We start from the raw sequence: 23104 nt of genomic DNA, 5'->3' as shown, positions 1-23104 counted from the left end.
GACCTTTGTTGGCCATCGTGCAAAGGCTCGTGATCCGTGCCCAAGGGCCGGCAAGGGCTATGGCCGGCGAGGACAGTAACCCTCACCGGTGGCCGGCGGAGGTCGCCGGCCCTAAAAAAAAGAAAATAAAAAAATTATTACAAAAATTAGAAAAATATTAAGATATTATTAAAATTTTGCCATGTCGATGCCGACTGGAAAAATGAGTTGAATTGACATGATTACAAATGGTTTAGGACTTAATTGGCCAAAAAAAAAAGTTTAGAGCTAAATTTGCTTAATTTTAATAGGTTTGTGATTTTGTGTTAGTAATAAAGAGAAACCTTGCGGGTAAGGCATATCTAGGGGTGAGCATGGTTCCGGGGTAGAACCAAGAACTTGGAACGGGAACCCGTAGGATCCGGTCCGGTTCCAGGTTTCAAGGTATGCGGGGTAGGTTCCGGGTTTCAAAAATTGAGGAACCTGTTCCAACGGGTAGGTTTCGGGTTCCACTATTTGGAACCTGGACCCTAGATTCTGAAATAAATTTTTATATTTTTCTTGGTATATGTTTTTGCATGATTGTATAATATTCTATGGCATCCGATGATGAGTGTATAATTTGAAGCCAAACAAATTTTTAGGTTTCAGGTTCCAAAAAATGATAAACGTGTTCCAATAGATTGGTTTCGGGTTCTAAATGTAACTTGTACAGAGTCTAAAATCACTCACCTCTACTTTCTTTTAGATGTTGTAGCGTTCACTGTCATTTTGTTTAACTAAAAATAAAAAAATAAAAGAAAATAACAGAAATTGATAGGTTCTCGGGTACCCTGGAACCGACCCTAGAACCCGTGATAGGGTAGATTCCGGGTTCCAAGGTATGACGGGTAGGTTCCAAGTTCCAAAAAATGAGGAATCTATTCCGACGGGGTAGGTTCTAGGTTCCAGGTGGAACCCGTAAGGAACCCGAAACCGCTCACGCCTAGGCATATCGACGTTTTTCAACCATCTTGAAAATAGTGATTTCCCTAATGGGATTCGCGATCTAATGGATTCGGCTCCGATGAAATACTATCCTCGGGATGCAATGCCGAGAATCCAGTCTTCCTCACTTAGTCTGCGTAACAAGTGGAGGATGAGCAAAATTTAAGAGTGTGATAATTTGAGAGAAAGTGTTTTTCAGACTTTCACCCATTTGGCTCATTGAAAATAATTTAATTGACGGAAAACATTTTTCGGTTGATGATAAATTCATGCATGAAATTAGGAAATTGAATTTCCCAATCTGAAGAGGTGAAAACACTTTCTAAAATTTCTCCTCTCAAATTTTCGATATTTTGATTTTTGAATTATTTTAACATTTTAATATTTTCTTTATTTTATTTTTCCCTTTTTAATTCTTTATTCCTTATTTTCTGTTCTTTTTATTTTTTTCCCTTTCTCTTCTTCGGCCGTCGGCCGACCATTGGCCACTCGAGGTGGAGCGTCACTCGCTCAAGGCTGGCAAGGCTCGAGCTCATTGGCCATCTCGTGTGGCCGATTGTCGAGACCCGGCGATCGGCATAAAATAAATAATAAGAAATACATTTACAAATTTGAAATTTTAATTTTTGGCCTCAAATAAAGTCATGAGACGAAATTATTTTACAAATGAGAAACAAACCCTCGAAAACGTCTTCGGGTGCATATCTCCAAATAAAGAAAAACAAGCTGTTTTGTAGAAAATGATTTTTGGGAAATCACTTTCCTTTTTCATGGAGTCTTCTGCCAACCAAAGACACCCTAAGCATTGAAGTGATGGCCAATGTAGAGAAAGGATGAAGGAGATGAAGAGGAAAGGAAGGAATTTAGGATAGAGCAACATTAATGGTGCTCTCTTACGCTCTATAGATTTTGCGAAAAATGAGTGATTTTGAAAACATTTTCCTGATGATGATTGCATGTATGGTTTGAGTAATTAGCTAACAAAAAATATTTTCATCATCGACAACAAATTGCGTCCAAACATTTGCTTAGATGATTTAAATATTTTTCGGTCATTCAATTTTGTAAGCGATATAAGTCATCATTTTTTGAAAAAAATATTTTGAAATTACTTATTTTTCATGAAATAAACAAAACGTTAGTAATAATTTCTCTGGAAGGTGCCTCTAGATGAATCCGTAAAGGGAACCACACTCATGCTAATGGACGCAATTGTTCGGCGATGACATTTGAATCTTAACTTTAGAAAATAGTTGAGTTCTAAACAACAACAAACTAAACTGGTGGATAAGAACTAAAAGCCAATATAGCTATAAACAATTAAAACCCTCGGTCAGAAAATAAATTAAACTAACAAACCGTTGTTTTTCAAAAAAGGAAAATAGCACAATAATGTTTCATTTTGTCACGTCTTTGAAACCCTTATTCATATAATATTAAGATACTTTTGCTAAGATGCATAACAACCGAATCGAAGGGATAAAGCCATCATAAGTGTCATGACTTTCGTATAGAGCTCAGTTGAATGTCACAATTTTTTTTTTGGACTACTTTAGTGCCACGACTTTTAAAAAAGGTTCACTTGAGTGCTATAATTTTCAATGTGATCACTTTAGTACGGTTAGGGTGAACGAACTTATAAAGTTATAACATTCAAATGATCAATTGAAGCTATTATATAACACTTAAATGATCAAAAAAAAGTTCTGACACTTAAGTGAGTGCTGTACATAAGTTATGACACCTAAGTAATCGAGAGAAATGTTATCATACTCAAATGAGTACTGCACAAAAGTTGTGGCACTTGTGGTGTCCTTTTACACCATATCGACCATATATTAGCATTCCCAACATTGAGAGCGAAGAACCAACCATATGAGTAGATATCCCCTTATAGTTTTGTAGATCCTACACGTTTTCTGCACATGCTTTTTATGGCATGTCAATAAGCAATTTCGGTTGGTAAAGTGGTTTGTCAATGAAGCTAGAGGTCATGTGGATCGGTTTCGGCGCGTCATAAATAGTTGTCACCTCTCAAACGGTGCCTCTCAAACACACCCATTGACCTCTCAAAACACACCCTATCTTTGATAACTTCTCACCGTCCCTTATAAATTGAGGAAGTTAATAATTTTCTAAACACGAATTATTCGAGAAAACATAAAGGTACACTAATGTACGTTCTCCTCTCCATCAGATATACACACAAAGATTTCCATCGTTACTTTGAGAAGACGATCAGCCTTTATGCTATGGAACGAGAATATTTTCCTTATGATTATACTCGGGTCATTGTGGAGTTGTAGATTCGTCCATTGTGCGCCGGTGATTCAACCAATATTCTTTGGTAGCTCTCTTATTGTGCATCAAAAGGTAGACGTTTTTGGCCATGAATTCTTGCAACAATTATAAACCGTGAATTTACAAACTCTAAGTAATCGCACAAGTGATAAGCTTGTTTGTCGACCTTCGTCGTTCATTCCTCGGCGCCCGAGTTCGAATTAAGACATTATGTACATTCTATTCAGGCCACATGGGAATCGCGAATCGGCCGTGCTCCGATGATTCCTTGCTTCATATTCCCGATCCTGTCGACTTATGATGCCAAATGGACTTGGATTTAGGCTCATTTATGGTGGTCCGCACGAGGTGTTGAGCTTTGTAATTCCCATCCAAAGTACTGACCACACCAGATGAAATAGAGTCGGGTTTATTCTTCGCACACGTGGCACTTGAATGAATAGATTTATGAAAATCATTTTTTATGGCCACTTTACAGGATTGTTTTTTCCTCTAAATTTCATTAGGGGTCCCTAAATTTTCGTACATTATCAATCAGGCCGCTAAAAGTACTTTCTCATTGCCAAATAACTTTAATTCATGTCCGATTGACGCTCTTCGACTAGAATGTGGCCCGCTCGATGGACTATCGATGTGGCGGATCTTTGTCAATCACACGCCATTCGGAAAATTAACGATATCCATCAATTTATGAGTTAGCCAAAATGTCGGTCTTGTTCTTCCCTGTCTAATTGCATCATTTATGGAAAAAATTGAAAGTTTAGCACGTCAAACGATCGAAATTAGAATTATTATTTCGTGATGGACTAAATAACCATGGGTGCAATTTACTCTTGTCTTTGCATTTTCTCGGCTGATGTGATAGATTGGGTACATATGAGTCGTACAAAGAAAAAGTCCACTAAAAAAGTGAAAACTGCACGCCTCGTTAGAACTTGATAAAATTGCTTGATTGCGTATGTACTTACGGTAAAAGGCAGCCTTGACTTTGAGCCTCGTGGGTCATGGGTCGGCTTTATGATTTAAGGATCTGATTTGTGTGTGAATTAGACGCAAGATGCAATTATGAATCTCCGCGACATCAAATGCAAGCAATTCCATATTTCGACTACTCTTTTCAGGGCTTCCGTTCGGGTCCCATCATGGTATGCACAAATGAGCTTAATATTGTGAAAGTGCACAACGCCGTGAATTCATGTAATGGCCTACCTAAGGCAAATTTTCCCGTCATGGCAAACAATTAACCGGTTAGTTAGTGTCGCAATAGTTAAATAATTTGAAAATCATTTTATTTAAAGATATCCGTATCTCTTTTGGAAAAATTAATTAAGTGAAATTATACATAGTTAGTTTAAATTGTTGACTTTTCATGAAACGAACCCACCCCTTTTGTCCTAAAGTTCGAAAAGCCAAATATTCCATGGACCATCGGGGATTCTTAGGCTTTTGACAGTCATAAAACTAGTCGAAAAAAATTGCACATGTTGTTTATTAAGAATTTTTGTTACATGCTCATATAAGTGGTTTGAGGAGTGTCTAAGCCTATCGGTGCTTCTTTATGGATAGTGAAATCTATTAACTTCTAGTAGAAACGGCACTTGTTTTGTTGTAACTACTCAATTGGAATAGTAATGGATTCCAGCCTTGTTGGTAGCTGATAGTTTAGGAGAGTAAATGCATGCTTGATCAAAACCGAACCATTATAAGACAACATGCATCATCTCTTATCTCTTTTCTTATTACAATATTTATCTTATGAAAGCATATTGCATCCAATATTGTCAAGTTGATCCTACATCTTTAACTTGAATTATCCCGTGAAAAATTGTTTAGTTTTGCAAACTATCCTATTTAACCCCCTCGCCCCCTTTTCAGGTTGCATTGTTAGCCTTGATAGCAATGTCACAGGAGGTGGCCACCGTCGCCACCTTCATCGTGAGCTCCGCCATGTTAGCTTGTCTCCTTAGATCTGTTATCTTTGTCTATCTCTCGATTTAATTCTCTCCAAGTGCCCCTCCTCCTCCTCATCTCTCTCTCTCTCTCTCTCTCTCTCTCTCTCTCTCTCTCTCTCTGCTTTTATCATATGTTCATGTATATTTTAGGTTATATTCATCTATGCATATTTGCTAATTTAGGATTTCATATGTTTGATGCATTAGAAACCATATAGTAATTCAAGATAATTTAGTCATGCCCGATTAGGAGTTGATACATGTTTATTTCCTTCTCAATTACTTTATCACGTAGATGTGGGCCAGTTTCCTGTTTCTAATTGGTAAAGAATATCCCCAAAAAAAAAAAAAATCAGTAATGCCTCATGTAGATGGCATTTAATCATAGAATTAATACATAATTATTTTTTGTAATATCCGCGTTACACATTGCATAGACTAATATTACCTAAAATTTAGGTCTCAACAGTGTTGGCTCATAACATCTTCAGTTATAGACTGGGTGAAAAATTAGATCTAATCGGGCATATCATTCGGCTCATGACGTCTTAAGTCACAGACTTACAAAAATCAAGTTGAATCAAGCATAGTATCACACTCCAATTTGGCTCCCTCTGAGCGATATCCCCTCGCTCGAGAATTCTGTCACGCTTCCCAACGGGCCCCACGGGGTTGTTATTACACAAATACCCCCGCAAACGAAGTCAAGATGATGAAATCTACTTAGTTAAGATGGGGACGACACAAGGGTGTGGGGGGATTGCACTCACATGAAAACAAGAGAGAAGAGGCCATGACAAGCCGTTTAGACGGCAACATTTTTTTTAAATAAAAAAAAATTAATAAAGAAATCGCCCGTTTGGCCGGCCTCTCTTCTTAATTTGCCAGCCCACAGACTTCCATGGCCCCCTCCTTTATAACCCTCTCGCTCCATTGGAGGACCCAGTCCTATTCCTTAATTATTTCCTTCTTTTTGGTTGCACTTGCTTCATCTTCTTCTTCTTCTTCTTCTTCTCCATTCGTTTATGTTCTTGATTTGTCATTGTTCCCCATGGTGAAGTTATCACAGCAAAAACGGAGAGGCGTCACCGCCGCCGCTGCTGCTGTGGGCGAGAGCAACAAGAGCGGTACTGGCGCCGCCGCCGTGGCTACCGTCGCCAATGGCTGTGTGGCCAAGGTTAAGCGGACTCGGAGGACCGTGCCGAGAGACTCTCCTCCTCAACGCAGCTCGATATACCGAGGAGTCACCAGGTCACTATCGGCTACCACCTTGATCTCGGTTCTTGCGCTCGAGTTTTGGGTTTAGCTTCGGCGGAATGATCTGGTCTTTGCTTGTGCTTGTTGCTAACTATGTTCAGGCACCGGTGGACCGGCCGGTACGAGGCGCACCTGTGGGACAAGAACTGCTGGAACGAGTCGCAGAACAAGAAGGGACGGCAAGGTTCGCGATCTGAATAAATGTATACCGATCTCGAGATAAAAAAAAAAACTCGTGTTCTTGGTGACATAACATTTAGCTGATGACAATGTTTTTCTTCTCTTTCACCATCTGGGTATCTGCAAACGTTGGTGATTTGCATGGGATCTTGCTCAATTACTTCAGTGTATCTTGGTAAGTGTCTTGCTTGATTGATCTCACCCTAATGTTTGATAGCCATTGATGATGACATTTTATCTCCTTTTTTCTTGTTTTTCTCTTCTTAACATTCTAATGAGAACCATTCTTTCTAATTTTTCACGGGTTTTCTCAGGCGCTTACGACGACGAAGAAGCGGCCGCGCACGCTTATGACTTGGCGGCGCTTAAATACTGGGGACAAGACACCATTCTCAACTTCCCGGTAACTATACGGTCGTCATTATGTATTATACTCAACATGATTATGGAAAAAGTACAACAATTAAGAAATATTATTCTTGATCTTCCAATGCAGGTCTCGACGTACCAAAAGGAGCTAGGAGAAATGGAGGGACAGTCGAGAGAGGAGTACATCGGATCATTAAGGAGGTGAGGGGCGGCCTGCTCGATTCATTAGATCCGACCTTGACCTAGATTAATCAAATGCAGATGATGGAAGTGACGTCAGCACTTGAAATAATTTTTCTTCTTTTACAAATTTAGCAAACATTTTTACCGTGCTTAGTTGAAAAAATGAAAACATTTTTACCGTGCTTAGTTGATACATCGTGCAGGAAAAGCAGTGGGTTTTCTCGTGGAGTTTCGAAATATAGAGGTGTCGCAAGGTACGTACATTTTCCCCATGATTCCCATTACATTTCAAGAAATCATAAGATGATATTATAATTAAATGGAACATTTGGAGTGAACCCTTGATTTAATTATTTGTTTTTTCTTACTTAATGTTAGGCATCACCACAATGGAAGGTGGGAAGCTCGCATTGGGAGAGTCTTCGGAAACAAATATCTTTATTTAGGGACATATGGTAAATATCTTACTTCTTAAATAATATCGACGAGAGTCGTAATCGCAAAAAAAAAAAAAAATTCACTAATGAGGAAAATACGTGGGTAAATCTAATTTGCGAATAACATGTCGTTAAAATCAAATGTCATTTTCCTTCGAGACAATGTTGCTTGTCGAAACTCTCAACCGTAATGGACAATATCAAGCGACTTTGCAACCTATTCTTTTCGGAATCTAAAATTGAGATACTGCTTTCGAAGATTTACGGAAAAGTCGCACATAAGATGGCAACTTAATTAAACTTTTCTTATGCTCTTCATCCTACACTTGCATACGATTTGGATGTTTGCATTGGCTTTTTGTTATGTCCTTGACACAAATGCCAAACGCATAGATTCTTTCTTTTGTGCGGCGAAAATAGAAGAACTAATGCAGGCTAAATGCTATGTGATTCTTGAGTAGAATGGGTGGTTCCAGCCTTGGAACCGATTCTAGGTCGGTTTTAGGTTTGCCGAACCGGGAAGCGAATTGCTCTCTCTAGAACCGGTCTTGAACTGGTCGGACGAGGCCGATGCGGTCCCATTACCCTAGTGAATGGTGTAAAAATATGGAATAATAACTTAGTTGATCTTATTTGTGTCTTGGCTTTTTGTTATGTCCAAGACACAAATGCCAAACATATAGATTCTTTCTTTTGTGTGGAGAAAATAGAAGAATTAATGCAAGCTAAATGCTATGTGATTCCCGAGTGGAATCGCCGGTTCCAGCCTTGGAACCTATTATCGAACCGATTCGAGGTCTGTTTTTAGGTTTGCGGAACCGGGAAGCGAACTGTTCTCTCTAAAACCCGTCTTGAACTGGTCGGACCGGGCCGATGCGGTCTCGTTCTCGGATTAAATCAAACCCGATGCTTTCCCCTAGTGAATGGTGTAAAAATATGGAATAATAACTTAGTTGATCTTATTTTCGATACTAAATATTCTTTTTCAATTGCTCCTTTCGATAAACTTTTCCTTTTTTGGCTTGAATTTTTTTTTTCTGCCTTACATCTTCAGTTAAAGTCGTTATCGCAACTTTTTCTCAAGAGCGTATGTTGAGCCATTGTCTCATTGATCTTGTAGCCACACAAGAAGAAGCTGCCGTTGCATACGATATGGCGGCGATAGAGTACCGAGGGCTTAACGCCGTCACGAACTTTGACCTCAGTCGTTACATCAAGTGGCTAAAACCTAATGCTGCTGCAGCCGGCGGCGGCGGTGCTATTCAACCGGATACCAACAATAATAACACCGAGGTCTTAACCACAGACCCCAGCAATGAGCTTGGCCTTAGCTATTTCCAGAAACCCCAAACATCAGATTGTAACAAAGAAGCTGTCCAAGTTCAGCCTCGGAGAGCCACGTCGGCCCTGGGGCTTCTGCTTCAGTCGTCGAAGTTCAGGGAGATGATGGAGATGGCGTCTCGAGCCGACGACGCGACGTTGGCAATCCTGCCGGAGGAGTCCAGTGAGGCCCTGAGACGCAGCTTTCCTGCTGATGTTCAGACCTACTTCGAGTGTCATCAAGATTCCAACAACTTTGGTGGCGACGGAGACGACATTATCTTCCGCGAGCTCAACACGTACGTCCCGCCGAGTTTCCAATGCGAGTTCGACGCGTGACAGGAGAGGGAGATTACTCTCGGCTCGCGAAGAGGCACACACTAATCATGACATAGGTCAATTTTTTTTATTCTGTGCATACGAGGGAACCGAACACCTCGCCGGAGAAGAGCGCCAGGAAAAGAACGGAGTCATTCAAATTTTTATAAGTTAGATCATCGGTGAAGACTAATATTTCCACAAGCACCGGAGGGTGACCAAAGAGTATGCCCCTCCGCATAATTAGGACGGTGCTAGAGGACATATTTCATCCCACCATAGGGGTCTTCAATAAGGTTCTAGGGTTTTTCAATTTAAGCAAGGAAGGAAGGAAGGAGATAAGCGACCATCATTCGGTTCATTTGTTGTAGATGTAAACAAGGATCATAGAGGGATTGTGTACGCCCCCAATTGATTTTTTTTTTAGATTTATGAATAAGATCGGATTCTTTCGCTGACACTTGGAATGAATCTGTTGATCCATCTATCTCGCGACTTGTGTCGCGATCCAATTGAGCTAAGCCGTCTAGGGCATATGTATTGTCTCTTCTTGATGCACAACAAGCATATTATCCCTTTTATGTGCTACAATACTTGTATATAACAAGGTTGTCGTGTAGTCATGCCCCGCAAGTCAACCCCCATGGGAGCGTTACGCCAAATGCTGCTTTGTTGATAATCTCAACTCTTTCTTTGTCTCCCAATCTTTACAATGTCTATAGAGAGAGGCAGATCTGATGCTCCGCTTTCTGCATTGCATTTGGCGTCTCATTGATCGCGACTTCTTGACCTCATTCACCACTATACTGATCTCATCACCATCCTAACTTTTTTGACACCCGATGAAATATTTGACGTCGTTTGACAATGAATTTTATATGCTTTTTATATATGTTCGTGTTTTTCCTCGCCTTATCGGTTTAAGTTTTTAAATTGGACCTTCCGACATGATATCGGAGTTCGATTCTACCCCTTTCGCATGTACCTTTCACCTACCGATTTTATTTTATGTTTTTTGAGTTGAACTTCGTTCAATATGGGAGAGGGGTGTCATTACCAAGCACCATGCTCGTCTCCTATAACCATATTATCCGTAGTTGGATTTGTTCCATCCTTTCTCTTGGATTTGGCAGATTTTAGAGAAGCCATTTCTAGAACCTTCGTTCATGACGAGCAAAATGATATGAAGATTCAACAACAGCCCAAAAGGTCCTAAGGGCCTTAGATGAATTACGGGTCTTGAAGGTTGAGAAAATATTCGACCAAAAAAACAAAAAAAAGGTTGAGAAAACGAAAGAGGAAAGACTTTTGGCCCAAGAAAAAGGTTCAAGAAAGGGATAATGATTCAAATGGTCCATAAACTTTAAGTTTGTTCTACATGGTCTTTGGATTTAGCTCAATGTGCAATGTAATCCTTAAACTTTCAATTTGTTCAATATGATCATTCAACTTTGGAACATGTTTGATTTAGTCTATGAACTATATCAAAATATTCAATATTATTCGTTCAGGGGCTAAATTGAACATATACCAAAAGCCAGGGCCACATTGAACAAATTAAATTTTAGGGACCACATTGCACATCGAGTAAAAGTTTGGGGACCACATTGAACAAATTATGAGTTTATGGATCACATTGCACGTTGGGCCAAAATTCAAAGTCTATTTGTGTCATTTTGCCAAGAAGAAAAGAGGGTCTTAGCGAGTCTCATAAAACAACAAGCACAAAAGCATGCAGATTCTGCCATTAGAGACGCAACAGAAGCTCAGTGCTCGTGGAGAAGATTGCAGGCTTATATCATGGAAGGTTTGAGCAGAGAGAGCTTCTTGATGGACCGCTTGATGTTCGACAAACTGGCGCTTGAGGAAGGAGAACAAGAGGAGCGCATGCTCAAAGACACAGCACGCATCAATCTGCGAGCAGACGGAAACGGCATGGCTGTTTGCCGGCTCGAGGTCAAAGGCGATTATGAGTTGTGTGGAAGAGGAAGACGGGGGAGGATGAGAATTATTTGATCTGTTAATAGGAAGAACATGAGGTAGTAATGAGGATAACGCAGTTGGTTTTTACATGGTGTCCAAGTCTCTTCGGATAGTTCATGTTTGAAGTTTCCTTTTCTCTTCTTGGTATTAATGTGCCACTTCTTTACCTAAGTATTTCCACCTTCCACTTTTATGTTTTGATCACTACATACTTTTCGGGAAAATTATTCAAAAAGTTTTAAACCTACTGCACTTTTGCCAATTCAGTCCTAAACCTTTTAAATTTGCTAATTAATTCATATACCTTTTCGGGATTTGCCAATTGAGTCCATTTGGCAAATTTTTGGCCGAAAATTGCTAATTAAGTCCTACACCTTTTTTACATTAATTTATCTCAACTTGAATTTTCGATACCAATTTGCCGGAAATTGCTAATTAAGTCCTACACCTTTTTTAGATCAATTTATCTCAACTTGAATCTCCGATACCCAACTTCATCCCCGGTCTCTTTCTTTGGACCGAACCATAAGGTTGCCATCGGGGTAGTACAGTGCATTTTCCTTGCAGAAACGAGGGTATCTCTTGTGTTGGTTGTCCGCTCGCTTAAAAAAGTTGGATGAAACCTCATAATAAATTGCATAAATGACTCATGATGATTCTTGATATTTATTTTTACATTTTAATATGCAATATATTATATAAGAGAATCAATATGAATTGATCTTCGATTAATTCAAAATGTAGGATGAAATTTCATAAAGTAACTACATAATTATTTGGTTAAAATGATAAAAATTAGGAAATAACAATTGTTCACGAGAACAGAAATTATGTGTATTTACCAAATGCGTTTTGATTCTCTAAAACTCATTCATGGAACAGAATTACAAACAGCCATTTAATCATAATCACTTTTCAGGACCGTAATGGTTGCCATGCAAGCCTTAATAAACTGTTGTGATGATCTACTTAGGATGCTTGACAGTTCAAGCTATAGCACATAGGATGCTTGACAGTCCAAACCATAGCACATAGCATTTAAGGGTCGGTAAGACCAACCGATTGAATTGGGAACCGCCCGAACCGGACCGAACTAGCTGGTTCGGTCTAGTCCAAGGGCGCTAGTCCAGTTTTCGATTCCATAAAATTGAAACCAAATCGGGCCAACAAATTTTCTTTACTTATTTTATTTCTTAAATGTAAACTAATAACCCACCATTATTTTTTTAAACCTAATTATAAACAATCTACTAAAATTAAAGTCTGTATCACTCAGCCCCACTAATAATCTACCAGTTTCATTAGACCGCCCAAGACCATCCGATCTGGTTCCCGGTTCTAGAGATCCTTCCAATCTAGTTCTCGGTTCCTAGGTGGGTTAGGCCGGACCGGGGCTGATTCACTAGTGATAGAGCTCACATTTGACAACTTACACAAAAAAGAAGGAAAAAATGCATAAATGGTCCAGTGTATTTCGCCTTCACTCGGAAAGTAGCTGTATATTGCCCAATGTTGAAAAGGATCAAAAGTGATTCTACATTCCCTACAAGAAACCTGATAAATCTGATGTAGTGCATGCAAAACATTTGCTGAAGTGCACCCATTAATGCTGATGTTTTGCCAACGAAAAGATGCATCTGCAATGTAACCAGGAACAAGGAAGTCCAAGTGACCAAATCTTGATTAAGGAAAAGGCAATGCTTGGTATTAAGGCTACAGGGAACCACATTCCATGGACGTAGCCTCCCCAAATATGAATACAGAAAGCTTTCTCACATGTCCTAATTACGAACAATTCAATCACAGGAAATATTACTGGCAAAAGTACATGCAAAATCAGACGAAGAGAAGCTATTCTACATATAATTTACCAGGAAAGAGTAAAGAAGGATCTCTAGCTAAAGAGAGACTGAGCTAAGATGGAAATAGATTATTGTTTTCCTATCAAGAATGAATGCAGTGGTGAGACTTGTTCTGGATCAGCAATGTTTTGCACTTCATTGAATGGTTTGAGAGAGTGGTTGGATAAGGAATCAAAAAGCTGAGACGGACATTGCCACTTCAATTATTCACCACTTCTCTCCGAACGAACTTTATCATAAAGGCGATATATGAGACTAGACTTTGACATCTGAGGTTCCCTTTCCAGAACAGCAATAACGTCCTTGACAGAAATGGTACGAGCTACCTTTGGTTGCGATGCAAAAGCTTGGTTCCTCCCTGATTTTCTAATGGCCCCTGTAAAGCACAAGAAAGTACGTAAAAGAACTATTGTGACGAGGCATCACACATGAGAGAGTTGGAGATTACGTTCCGAACTCTATGGTATTATGCATGGTTTGTCTGAAGAAACTGGTACTTACTCTCTGTCCAGCATTAGGTTTTCACAATGAAGAATCATTTTCAGCCACTGTTTATACTTTTGAAACCATAAGTCCAACACATCAAAATACTACGAGTCCATGACATACCAGATGCAGCTTGCCCCCTTTTTCCTGCTTCTTGATTTTCCTTATTGCTTCTTCCAGAGATTGAAGATTTTTGACTGTCTTTACCAACCTGAGATGCCACTTCCAATCCTCCCTCACGTTTTTGACGGGCTTGTTCAGCCATAAGCTGCCACTTGGACAACATGTCATCCCCTCCCACAGCAGCTCGGGCAGCAACATTTGCAGCAGTTGTTCTCATCTTGTCATCTTCCTCTTTGTTAACCTAATAGAGACAAAAGAGGACGCACATATGCTCTCAGTTGCCTAGTAATATCATCAGGCTAGAACCATGAGAAGCTGTGAGGTGAACAAACTTAGCAAATAAAGTCACTAGGTAGATGAACCAATGACCAGGATTTGATCCTTCTTTAAACAACTGAGAGGTTCAAGGGAAGGGGGATAGCCTCTGTCAAAACCAAGCCAAAAAGACATTTAATATTACCTTCACGGATTTTCCACGGTTTTCATCCTTTTCTTTATCACCATCAACTCCTTGATTGCTATCAGGCTGCAATGATGTACAGTGGCAGGAGTTAAACAGAGAAGCACAAAGGGAGGTGAAAAGGAGGAAAGAGAATCAACTACGTAAAACATAATTTATGTGTAGACATATATGATGGATCTGCAAACATGTTCATGCTTCAGCACAAGCTTCTTAGTTGTAAAGACAAACAGAAGAAAGGGGAAAGACTTGCCTCACTTTGTTTCCTTAGCTTTTCTGCTTCAGCCTGTTTCTTCTCCCATTCTTCCCTAGCCTTGCGGTTCATATTCATAAGGTGCTGGCCGACATCTGAAGTGACAATGGTCCGGTGTCTGGGCCTCTCGACATCAACCCTCTATCAAAAATAGTTTAATAAGGAAAGTCTGACATATTTGAATCAAGTTAGCAGAAGGGTAGAAAAGGACTGACCTGCTTTGAAACTCTAATTAAGTTGCACAGCAGTCCACGCAGCCTTTCCTCCACACTCTGAATAATGAGTTGGTTAAGAAATTAAACTGGAAAGATTAAAGAGACGTGAAGCTAGCATCTCACCAAAGACAGACACCGCTCCACGTCGTTGCTTATATTCTTCACACCACATCGGGCCACTGGCAGAAGCATAAAGTCAGAAATCTAGATATGTACCAGGGCATAACAGAAGAGAAACATAAATTTCAGAGATGAAGATTGAAGAAGGGAGTTAACTGATCTCTGCCAACATTTTCTGCAGGGGTGCTCGCTGCAATATCAGAGTTTCTTCTTCCTCTTGGACAACTCTTCGGGACGCTTCCGAGACTCGACTGTCTTCCTTTGTCCCAGAAAACAGCTGTTCTTCTTCTTCCTAGTTCCAATACCAATTTTCATGGATAAAGATATCCAAATCTTAGAAAGTGAATAATTAGTCAATAGGAAAAATATACACAAAATTTGAGATGTCAATTCATACCCTGAGATTGACCCCACTAACAGCAGTGACATCAATGAGTTGTTCAATGCTTTGATCTGCAAAGGACCCAGATATCTTTTGCTTCTTACTGCACAAATTGCATACAGCATTAAATTGACAAATGTTAATATCCCAAGTAAATTTCATACTCAACTGATCAAGATAGCATATTCATAAAAAGCCACATCACCTTGAGGGAGGTGGCGAAGAACCAAGAGTCTCAAGTGGCTTCTTCTGGCCAACAGAAGGTTTTTTAGAAGGCGTTCTTGCATTATTCCCTGCTGGTGTCGATGCTGTACGGGAGCCTAGCTGATATAATAAAGGCAAATAAAATCTCGTTAGAAGGGCATACATGCTGTCAATTCTTCTTCTGATATCATCATGGAAGAATACTTAATTCTGATTATTCTCAGAAGAACCACTAATTCTTGATGCAAAACACAGAGCAAAGTGAATGAAGAGGGCCAAAAAGAAATTGCATGCACATACATCCATACAATGCTTCAAAAGTGATTTCCAAAATCACTACCATACTAGAGGGATAATGCAACGTTGCCAAATCAGTCTAAAAATTGCACATGGAGAATGAGAGCATTAGTTTTGCACTAAGCATCCCCTGTTTTGTAGCTGTAGATGCAAGACTTGTCCACATGATGTCATAGTAACCACTCCCAGCGACATCATCACTAGACAATTCTTTTCCAATGTGGAAGGTATATTTAATTGGTAAATATGCTCTTGTACTGTATCATGCTTCAAAAGTTTTTATTTTCATTTGTTAATGCTTTATGGAAGAAGCACAGCCTGGTAGGTCTGCTAGTTGCAATCCTTGCTGCCTACTAAAAAAGAGTATTTTCAGACCTTTTAAACCATAGCAAACTTCGACCAAAAAAAAAATAGCAAACGAAGAGGAGGGGTTCAAGTAGTTTCAACACCTAAAGTATCCAGAGTCTTCTTATTCACTCCCATAAACAAGCATCTTCTAGCCCATGAATTTAAGAAACACAGAGATAAACCTCCTGAAAAGCAGACCATCAGGACTACCTTTTACATCTGTGCCTATGCAATCAATTGTTCAATCTGATAAATGCTGTCTACACCATCCACATAATACGAAAATCAATGCATTCAAATTAATTTAGCTGGATTAAATTGCAAGATAGAAGCATGGATGAATGTTAAAAGATCACCTGGACATTAGTATCCTGAGCTGGTGCTGCAGAAATAGAATCCTGATGCGAAGTCCCAGCACTTGTAGGAGTCAAGAGACCCACTCCTGGAGACTGAGGGTCAAAAGAATTGTCCCTAGATGTTCCTGATATGGGAATTCTTTGCTCAAGATGCCCAGCTGAAACAGAAGACAGTCCTTGAAGGGAAGATAACTGTTGTTTTTGTTGATCACTGGACTGATCAACAGGTTCATGTTTCACATAGGCCGATGATGAGAAAGCACCAGAACTTTGGTCTTTAGTAGTAGACGGCTTCCAAGGAACCGAATTTTGCTGGAGCGATATATTGCTTGCAAATGGAGGGAGAGAACCAGATTGCGTTCTCTTGTTATCATTGTTAGGATGCTGCCGATCAAATTTTGGTGCAGTCGACAGGCTCATTGCCTGAGTTGATCCTCCCGGATGACTTGAACCCAAATTTTGATGAATTGGAATCTGCTTCATTTGTGTATCATTAGGTTGTGTTTTGACAGATGAAGCGGAACTATTCATATTTGTCCCACTCAATGGATGATAACCACCAGGACTTCCATACTTGGGAAAAGTCTGCATGCCCTGAAAATGCTGCTGCTGCTGCACGAATTGAGAATCTGGTATCCTTTCCACCTCTCCAGCCTTTGGACCATTTCTATCAATTGTGGAATGGACTTGGCCTGATGGAGATGAATCATTAAACTTCGCAGTGCTAGCAGGCTGCATTCTAGGGTGCTGCGGTAGAGCTGAAGTTTGGCCTTGGATATGCAACTGCGGAGGAGGCTGCAAGAAACTCATCTTAGTTAAATATTGGCATTTGTTGCGAAAAAATCGATACAAAAAAAAAAAAAAAATTGAACAAGGAAATAAATCGGACACCAGATTTACGTGGTTTGGTCAATGTGACCTACTCCATGGGTAGAGCAGTTAATGATTCCACTATAGATTAAGTGATGCAATGGAGATTTCAACCTCACTCGAGTCACTCAAATACTCTCAGTATTTCCTATCTCTCATTTACACTCGATAACTCACACAATGTACCTCACACAATTTCTCATGAAATAATCACTCAATCTCATAGAAATATTCATAAATCTTACCTCGAGATTAATTGGCCTCAAAACACTCTCCGAATTGCGCCTAGATGTAATCACGATGAAGCCCACCTTTTAATTCATGCCGACCACAGCACACCCATGGGTGCACTTACAGCGCCTTCAAAGCACTCACATGGCACAAAAGGCTAACTCCCAAAAGAAAATTCTTTATCTTTGTACATTATAAGCGAAGCCCTTGGCCTTGCTGACTCAAACACCAAAACTAATTTCCGTGTTTTGTAGGCAATTTTGGACTTGCCCAAACCGGCAACAAAAGTACAAATTTGGACTTTCCAAATTAAGGACTTTCTTTATGAGTTTCCAATTTCCAAATTGAGACGTCTATTGGATAAAGGTTGGACATCCCAGATAGGAAATCTCCTATGTGATTATAGACTTTTGCTTATGGGCTCAAATAATTCATTATTAAACAACATTCATAACTCCATGTACAAGAAATCATGCCAATCATACCTGCGTTTGCATTTTCATAACTGCCAACTTCAGCATTTGATCTCCAACAATTCCTCTCATGATTCTCACAAATCCTTCCTTGGGAATTTCATTTTTCTACAATAGTGAGACCAAACAAGAGGATGACTAACAAACCTCATTGAAATTTCTCTCGACAAGTGAAGAACTCAAAAGAGCTCTGCCAAAAACTCACCTTCAATTTGCCATAAAGAGTTTGCAGTTGCATGGCTCTATCTTTATCAAGCTGGGGAAGAATCACAGGGAGCAATAATGCAAATGGAACTTGTTTAACACGATTTGGTTTATTTGGTGCTTGCCCAGGGACCGTTGCCTGTTGATTGCTCATTTGCTGTAACTTTAAGTACTGAGATTCACTGTCTAGCGTATGCACTCTACCTGGCTCACTCATGGGGAGGGAATTGTTTTCTGACACTGGCATCCCAGGAGATTGTTTAATCTGAAGAGAAATTTGTTCTCCCTGCCTTAGTTGATGACCATCTTGCACTTGTTTCTGCTTCAAATGCTGATTATTGACTTCCTCCAAAGTATTATTTTGTTGGGGATCAGCAAGAGAGTCACCTTGCTGCCGTTGCATCTGTGCCAACATCTGTTCCTGATGTTCTGCATTTTTTGGTTCGTGTTGAATTTGAGAATTTGCATTTTCAGGCTGCCATCCTGGATATGATTGGCTGGGCCCATGGTTGTCTCTTTGAGAGACACCTGAAGTTTGATTAAGAGTAAGAGCCTTTTAGGCAAAGATATAAGATCAGCAGCCAAAAAAAGCGAGAAGGAAGGGAATGATCAAGAGAACCTAGATAGATAGGGAACAACTGTTTTCACACTACCTCTCAGTTGCTCTACAGCATCCATATTGACCAAGATTCTACTTTTGTTTTGCATTCTTCTGATATTACACTAAAGCATTGAGCATGTACCAAGCCAACATGTCTATTGGACACATATTTCAGGTAGCAAAGGAAGTATAGTAAACTTCTTACAGCTGACACTGCCAAACACTACATCCACACACTACTGGCTAAAATACTCAAAACACAATGCACCACAAGCTTCGAAACTACAATACTTGTCTTCTTTTCTGACCTTAGTTTCATTCTAACAAAATTGCTTCTCATCACTTTCAGTCATCAAGATAAATGCCAAAAGAGAATTCACAACTGAGCTCCATTTGAGCTCCATAATAGCTCAAACCTCGTCACATCTACGTATTTCTTTGTGAGCAAATTTTGTTACGCACTCAGGGTGCATTAAAATTGATTATAAACACCCCTCGTAACAACCAAAGAAGATGATCAATGATGCCAATACATCATCTCATTGACAACAACATAATTAAAAGCTAAAGACCCTATTTACATAGCGTTTATATTTTTCGAAGGTCTAAACATGGAACAGTTATTCTCACGATAGAAAAGTATTCTCCACTTTCAAATGACAAAATTGTTGCTTTACTAAAGAATTTATGAACAGAAAACAATGATTATGCATTATTCCTACATTTCACACTTATGATTCATCTATATGCAAATCGAAAAGGCATTGGACAAAGCCCAGGGATTGGGAGGGGACAACTTTTGCTCGCAGCATTTTGACTCTTATAAGCTGGCTTTTGAAGGGCTTTTGATGCCAAACATCAAGTCGGACAGAAAGCAAATAGGTAATTCCCCCGGACAATCACTTAGTAATGCTAATCAATATCAACCTACTTATCCTCCTCATCACACATGTCCTCCCAAGAAAAGAAAAGAAAAGGAGAAATATGCCCTGTTTTATTAGAGGCTTTGCATTTATATGGCCTCAGCAAGGAAATCCAAAATCGCAAATAGGATAAAGAACCAAAGAAGCATCTCATCATGCTCATCCTCACATGCTAGTATATGATAATTTCTCCATTGACTCTAATTTAAGTTCAGACATACATGAACTAATGCATTCCCCAAAAAATGGAACCGAGGATTGATATAGGCCATCATCAAAATCTTCAACAGCCTAATTGCAGTTCAATCTCATGGCTCATCTAGTAGGCCACAATCTAACTTCTCTAAGTTATGCAAGATGATGATGTACCAATATAGCACAGCACGAATGAAATCCGTCAGAACTAGCCCGTTAGACTGAAAATCACTTGCTCCTGTCTTATCCTCACAAACAGCATCCAAAGAAGCCTAACTCTGATTCCACATAAACCCAGTAGTTGTGACCAAAGACCCGATTACTTGACCTAGAGGTCAACGCTATTTCTAAGGAATCAACAAAGAGAATCGGATCCACATTTCGCTAGACTTAAGTTTCAAAATTCAATCTAAAGCCCCAATCTACATCAAACAAGGAATATAAGTCCAAACATTTAGCAATAATAAGACTGACATTACTAAAATTCACAAGCAAATTTCTTGAATGGCATGGCACGATCTTCATGCTATTCCAAGCCAACTAAAATTTGACTTGTTAAATGTTACACCTTCCATGTGGTCTAACAGAGACAAAAACCATTATATATCCTCCCTGAACTAACTTCGTTTCATCAGTCCTATTTTCATTATCCCATAGACCTAATATGTAACAACATCCTGATAACCTAGAGTTCACATCAAACACTACCCAGGAAGAGATTCCCAATCCCCAGAAAGCAAAAACTTAAAGCCAAAAACACCTTTATCAGATGATGATGGTAGAGAAGTTGATGTATCACCTCCAATATCGCGATTGAGAGCAGCCTGGAAAGCCTCCACGTCAGCCCCTGAGTGCATGCTTTCGTCCTGCAGTCACACAATTAACCTAATAAAAAAATCCCTCTCCCCTGACCAAACCTAAGATCCAAGGAGAGAGCAAAATTTTCCAAATGAATGCGTAAAGAGAAAAAGGTACAAGAACGGAAACCTCATCTTCTTCCAGAAGCTTCATTATGGAAGGATCCATAGCATCCAGCACTCCCTCAGTTGAATCGTTTTCCCAATAGCAACGACCGTTGAACCAAACCACCTATTTTTTGCGGGAGAAAACTACTCAAATGGAACAAGTAGTTGATCGCATATGGCCAACATTCGATTATTAATTCAGCAAATGATCAGCCCTAGTCCTGTACAAGTGACGGCAACTGTCGATAGCTCAACGTTTTATGCTTGAGATTGAGGTTGAGTACTAGACAGTCGAAAGCATCTCCTGTCCTTATAACCTGAAATTCAGCAGAGAGAACAAACTGAAAAAGCTATCGCCACAGTTAAGTGAGATGTTCCTACGAACAAGCTATTGGGCTGCCCGAGGAAGAAACCCAGCAAAAACCTGACCTTGACCTTCTCAATGGAACTGGTGAAATTCCATTCCTTGCACGATCCTAGATCACAAGCAACAGCAGCTCCCAGCTCCGTCTTTATTCAAGGGCATTAAGAAGAGCTTCAAACATTACGATTCAACCAAATTGCGCCAACACTTAAAAAAAAAAAAAAAACTTGCTTTAGAGGGAGGCAGAGTGCAACCAGAAGAGCTCGGCCTTGAAACGAAAATGCCCAAGGTCCAACGAGAGAGAAGGGAGAGAGAGATCAGAAGATGGGTTTATATAGGCCTTTAAGCAATGCTTGCCACTGCCCATACACGGTCAATCAGAAACAGGATCTTGGAAAGGATATCGGTCCAGTTTGGCTCCCGTTCGAATCGGCATCCATGGGAGCTCCTTTGCTCCATCGATGCCTTTTATCCCTTCAACATCCATGATCTCTCGAAATTTAGAGAGACAAATCACACACCCACATGCCAAGCTTCGTGCTCTGCCTCAAATTCAGAGGTTCCCCATGTTTCAAGGCACACGAGCTAGACATAGAGAGAGAATCGGCCAGTTAGGGCGCGAGAAAGAGAGAGGGACCGCCGGATTGGTACCTGAGGACTGACGACGACGACGAAGAGTTGCGCCGGTGTGGCGTCTCCGCGGTTTGCCAGTTCGGCGACGGTGGCAAGGGAATGCTGCTAGCGAACAAGAGAGTCCTCGTTTTCGGACAGGCACTTATTTAGAATAAATATCTGGTTTTTTGGGGATAGATAGCATAAAAAATTCTCAAACTCATGCATATGTAATAAATTTATTCAAAATTAATTTTTTAATCATAAAAAATACCAAACTGATTATATTAAATTGGATTAATATCACGAAAAAATTGATAAATCTGTGATAAATAAAAGGTAAAAATCTCAAATTGATACACCAATCAACTATCACGTTTTATTTAACTCGGTAATTTGATAGTAAAATTTAACAGAAACTAAAGAAGTATAAATTTATCACGTGCGTATTAATTTGAGATCTTTATGAATAAAAAAGTAATTTGAGATAAATTTAAAACTACCAATTTGAGATTTTTTTTATGGCATTACATTTTTTTTATGCAGAATAAATGCCTTAAGTTTTGAAGTAAAACTTAAGTCGACCGACATTTAATTTTTTGGGTTAATACCACGAAAAACCCTAAAGCTGGTACACAGTGTCAAATTTACCTCAAATTATTTTTTTGATCACGAAAAACCTCAAATTGGTACACTTGTGATACATTTATCCAAACCGATACACCGGTGATAAATTTACTCTTCGTTAATTTTCGTTAAATTTAACGTTCAAATTGCTAAGTTCGGTGGCACGTGGCAATTCATGGGTGTACCACTTTAGGGTTTTCACCCTCTGTTTGTCATATGTGTATCAATTTGAGATTTTTCGTGGTATTAACCCAATTTAACGAATGATAAATTTATCATAGATGTATCGGTTTGAAGTTTTTTCGTGGTCAAAAAAATTAGTTTTTGGTAAATTTGTCACCTGTGTACCAATTTAAAGTTTTTGATTGTCAAAAAAATAGTTTGAGGTAAATTTGTCACAAGTGTGCCAGTTTGGGATTTTTCGTGATAAAAAAAAATAATTTGAGGTAAATTTGTCATAGATGTACCGGTTTTTTATTTTCCGTGGTATTAATCCTAATTTTTTCAGCAGTCGGAATAAGCATTTTTGTTCAAAATAAAATCAGAATAAAGTTTAAGGTTGGGGTGTGCACAATCGTCCTTCCAAGTTCTTGGCGAGTGCCGCCGACCCTCGTCCGCCGGAGCTCGACGTCACTACGGAGCTCAATCGCAAATCTAAGGTGACAGA

At 39.5% G+C, this 23104-nt stretch overlaps 2 protein-coding genes across 10 annotated transcripts; one reads left to right on the top strand and one right to left on the bottom strand.

Annotated features, from left to right (window-relative positions):
* Window positions 1-6342: 6342 nt before the first annotated feature.
* Window positions 6343-9717, top strand: LOC115736081 (AP2-like ethylene-responsive transcription factor At1g16060). Its single transcript, XM_048277957.1, has 7 exons — window positions 6343-6660; window positions 6823-6831; window positions 6971-7059; window positions 7153-7226; window positions 7412-7462; window positions 7587-7663; window positions 8766-9717. The coding sequence occupies exons 1-7, from the start codon at window positions 6570-6572 to the stop codon at window positions 9302-9304; spliced, it is 930 nt and encodes a 309-aa protein (XP_048133914.1). The 5' UTR covers window positions 6343-6569; the 3' UTR covers window positions 9305-9717.
* Window positions 9718-13181: 3464 nt separating this feature from the next.
* LOC115736035 (transcription initiation factor TFIID subunit 4b-like) lies at window positions 13182-21987 on the bottom strand. Of its 9 annotated transcripts, none has more exons than XM_048277474.1 (17): window positions 21850-21981; window positions 21453-21672; window positions 21264-21344; window positions 20857-21151; window positions 20669-20735; window positions 18152-18678; window positions 17959-18054; window positions 16373-17167; window positions 15373-15491; window positions 15183-15270; window positions 14942-15077; window positions 14789-14844; window positions 14666-14722; window positions 14451-14591; window positions 14198-14278; window positions 13738-13978; window positions 13182-13504 (listed from the first exon to the last, which is right to left on the bottom strand). In XM_048277474.1, the coding sequence occupies exons 4-17, from the start codon at window positions 20893-20895 to the stop codon at window positions 13332-13334; spliced, it is 2616 nt and encodes an 871-aa protein (XP_048133431.1). In that variant the 5' UTR covers window positions 20896-21151; window positions 21264-21344; window positions 21453-21672; window positions 21850-21981; the 3' UTR covers window positions 13182-13331. The 9 variants fall into 9 exon arrangements, with proteins under 9 accessions (XP_048133431.1, XP_048133433.1, XP_048133436.1 ...); XM_048277476.1 differs by having other exon boundaries at window positions 21453-21740; window positions 21850-21945; XM_048277479.1 differs by having other exon boundaries at window positions 20857-21055; window positions 21453-21740; window positions 21850-21945.
* Between the last annotated feature and the right edge of the window lie 1117 nt (window positions 21988-23104).

The sequence above is a fragment of the Rhodamnia argentea genome, chromosome 4 (assembly GCF_020921035.1).
Source record: "Rhodamnia argentea isolate NSW1041297 chromosome 4, ASM2092103v1, whole genome shotgun sequence".
Lineage (NCBI taxonomy): Eukaryota > Viridiplantae > Streptophyta > Magnoliopsida > Myrtales > Myrtaceae > Rhodamnia > Rhodamnia argentea.
Note: the sequence above shows the minus strand (reverse complement) of the source record. Positions and strands in the feature narration are given on the sequence as shown.

Coding starts and splice junctions, on each gene's coding strand:
- LOC115736035 (XM_048277473.1), bottom strand. CDS start 20,895: ATGGATCCTTCCATAATGAAGCTTCTGGAAGAAGATGAG. Junction 15,271..15,372: donor TCTTCGCCACCTCCCTCAAG/GTGATGTGGCTT, acceptor CAATTTGTGCAG/TAAGAAGCAAAAGATATCTG. Junction 14,592..14,665: donor TAATTAGAGTTTCAAAGCAG/GTCAGTCCTTTT, acceptor TATTTTTGATAG/AGGGTTGATGTCGAGAGGCC.
- LOC115736081 (XM_048277957.1), top strand. CDS start 6,570: ATGTTCAGGCACCGGTGGACCGGCCGGTACGAGGCGCACCTGTGGGAC. Junction 7,463..7,586: donor AAATATAGAGGTGTCGCAAG/GTACGTACATTT, acceptor ACTTAATGTTAG/GCATCACCACAATGGAAGGT. Junction 7,664..8,765: donor TCTTTATTTAGGGACATATG/GTAAATATCTTA, acceptor TTGATCTTGTAG/CCACACAAGAAGAAGCTGCC.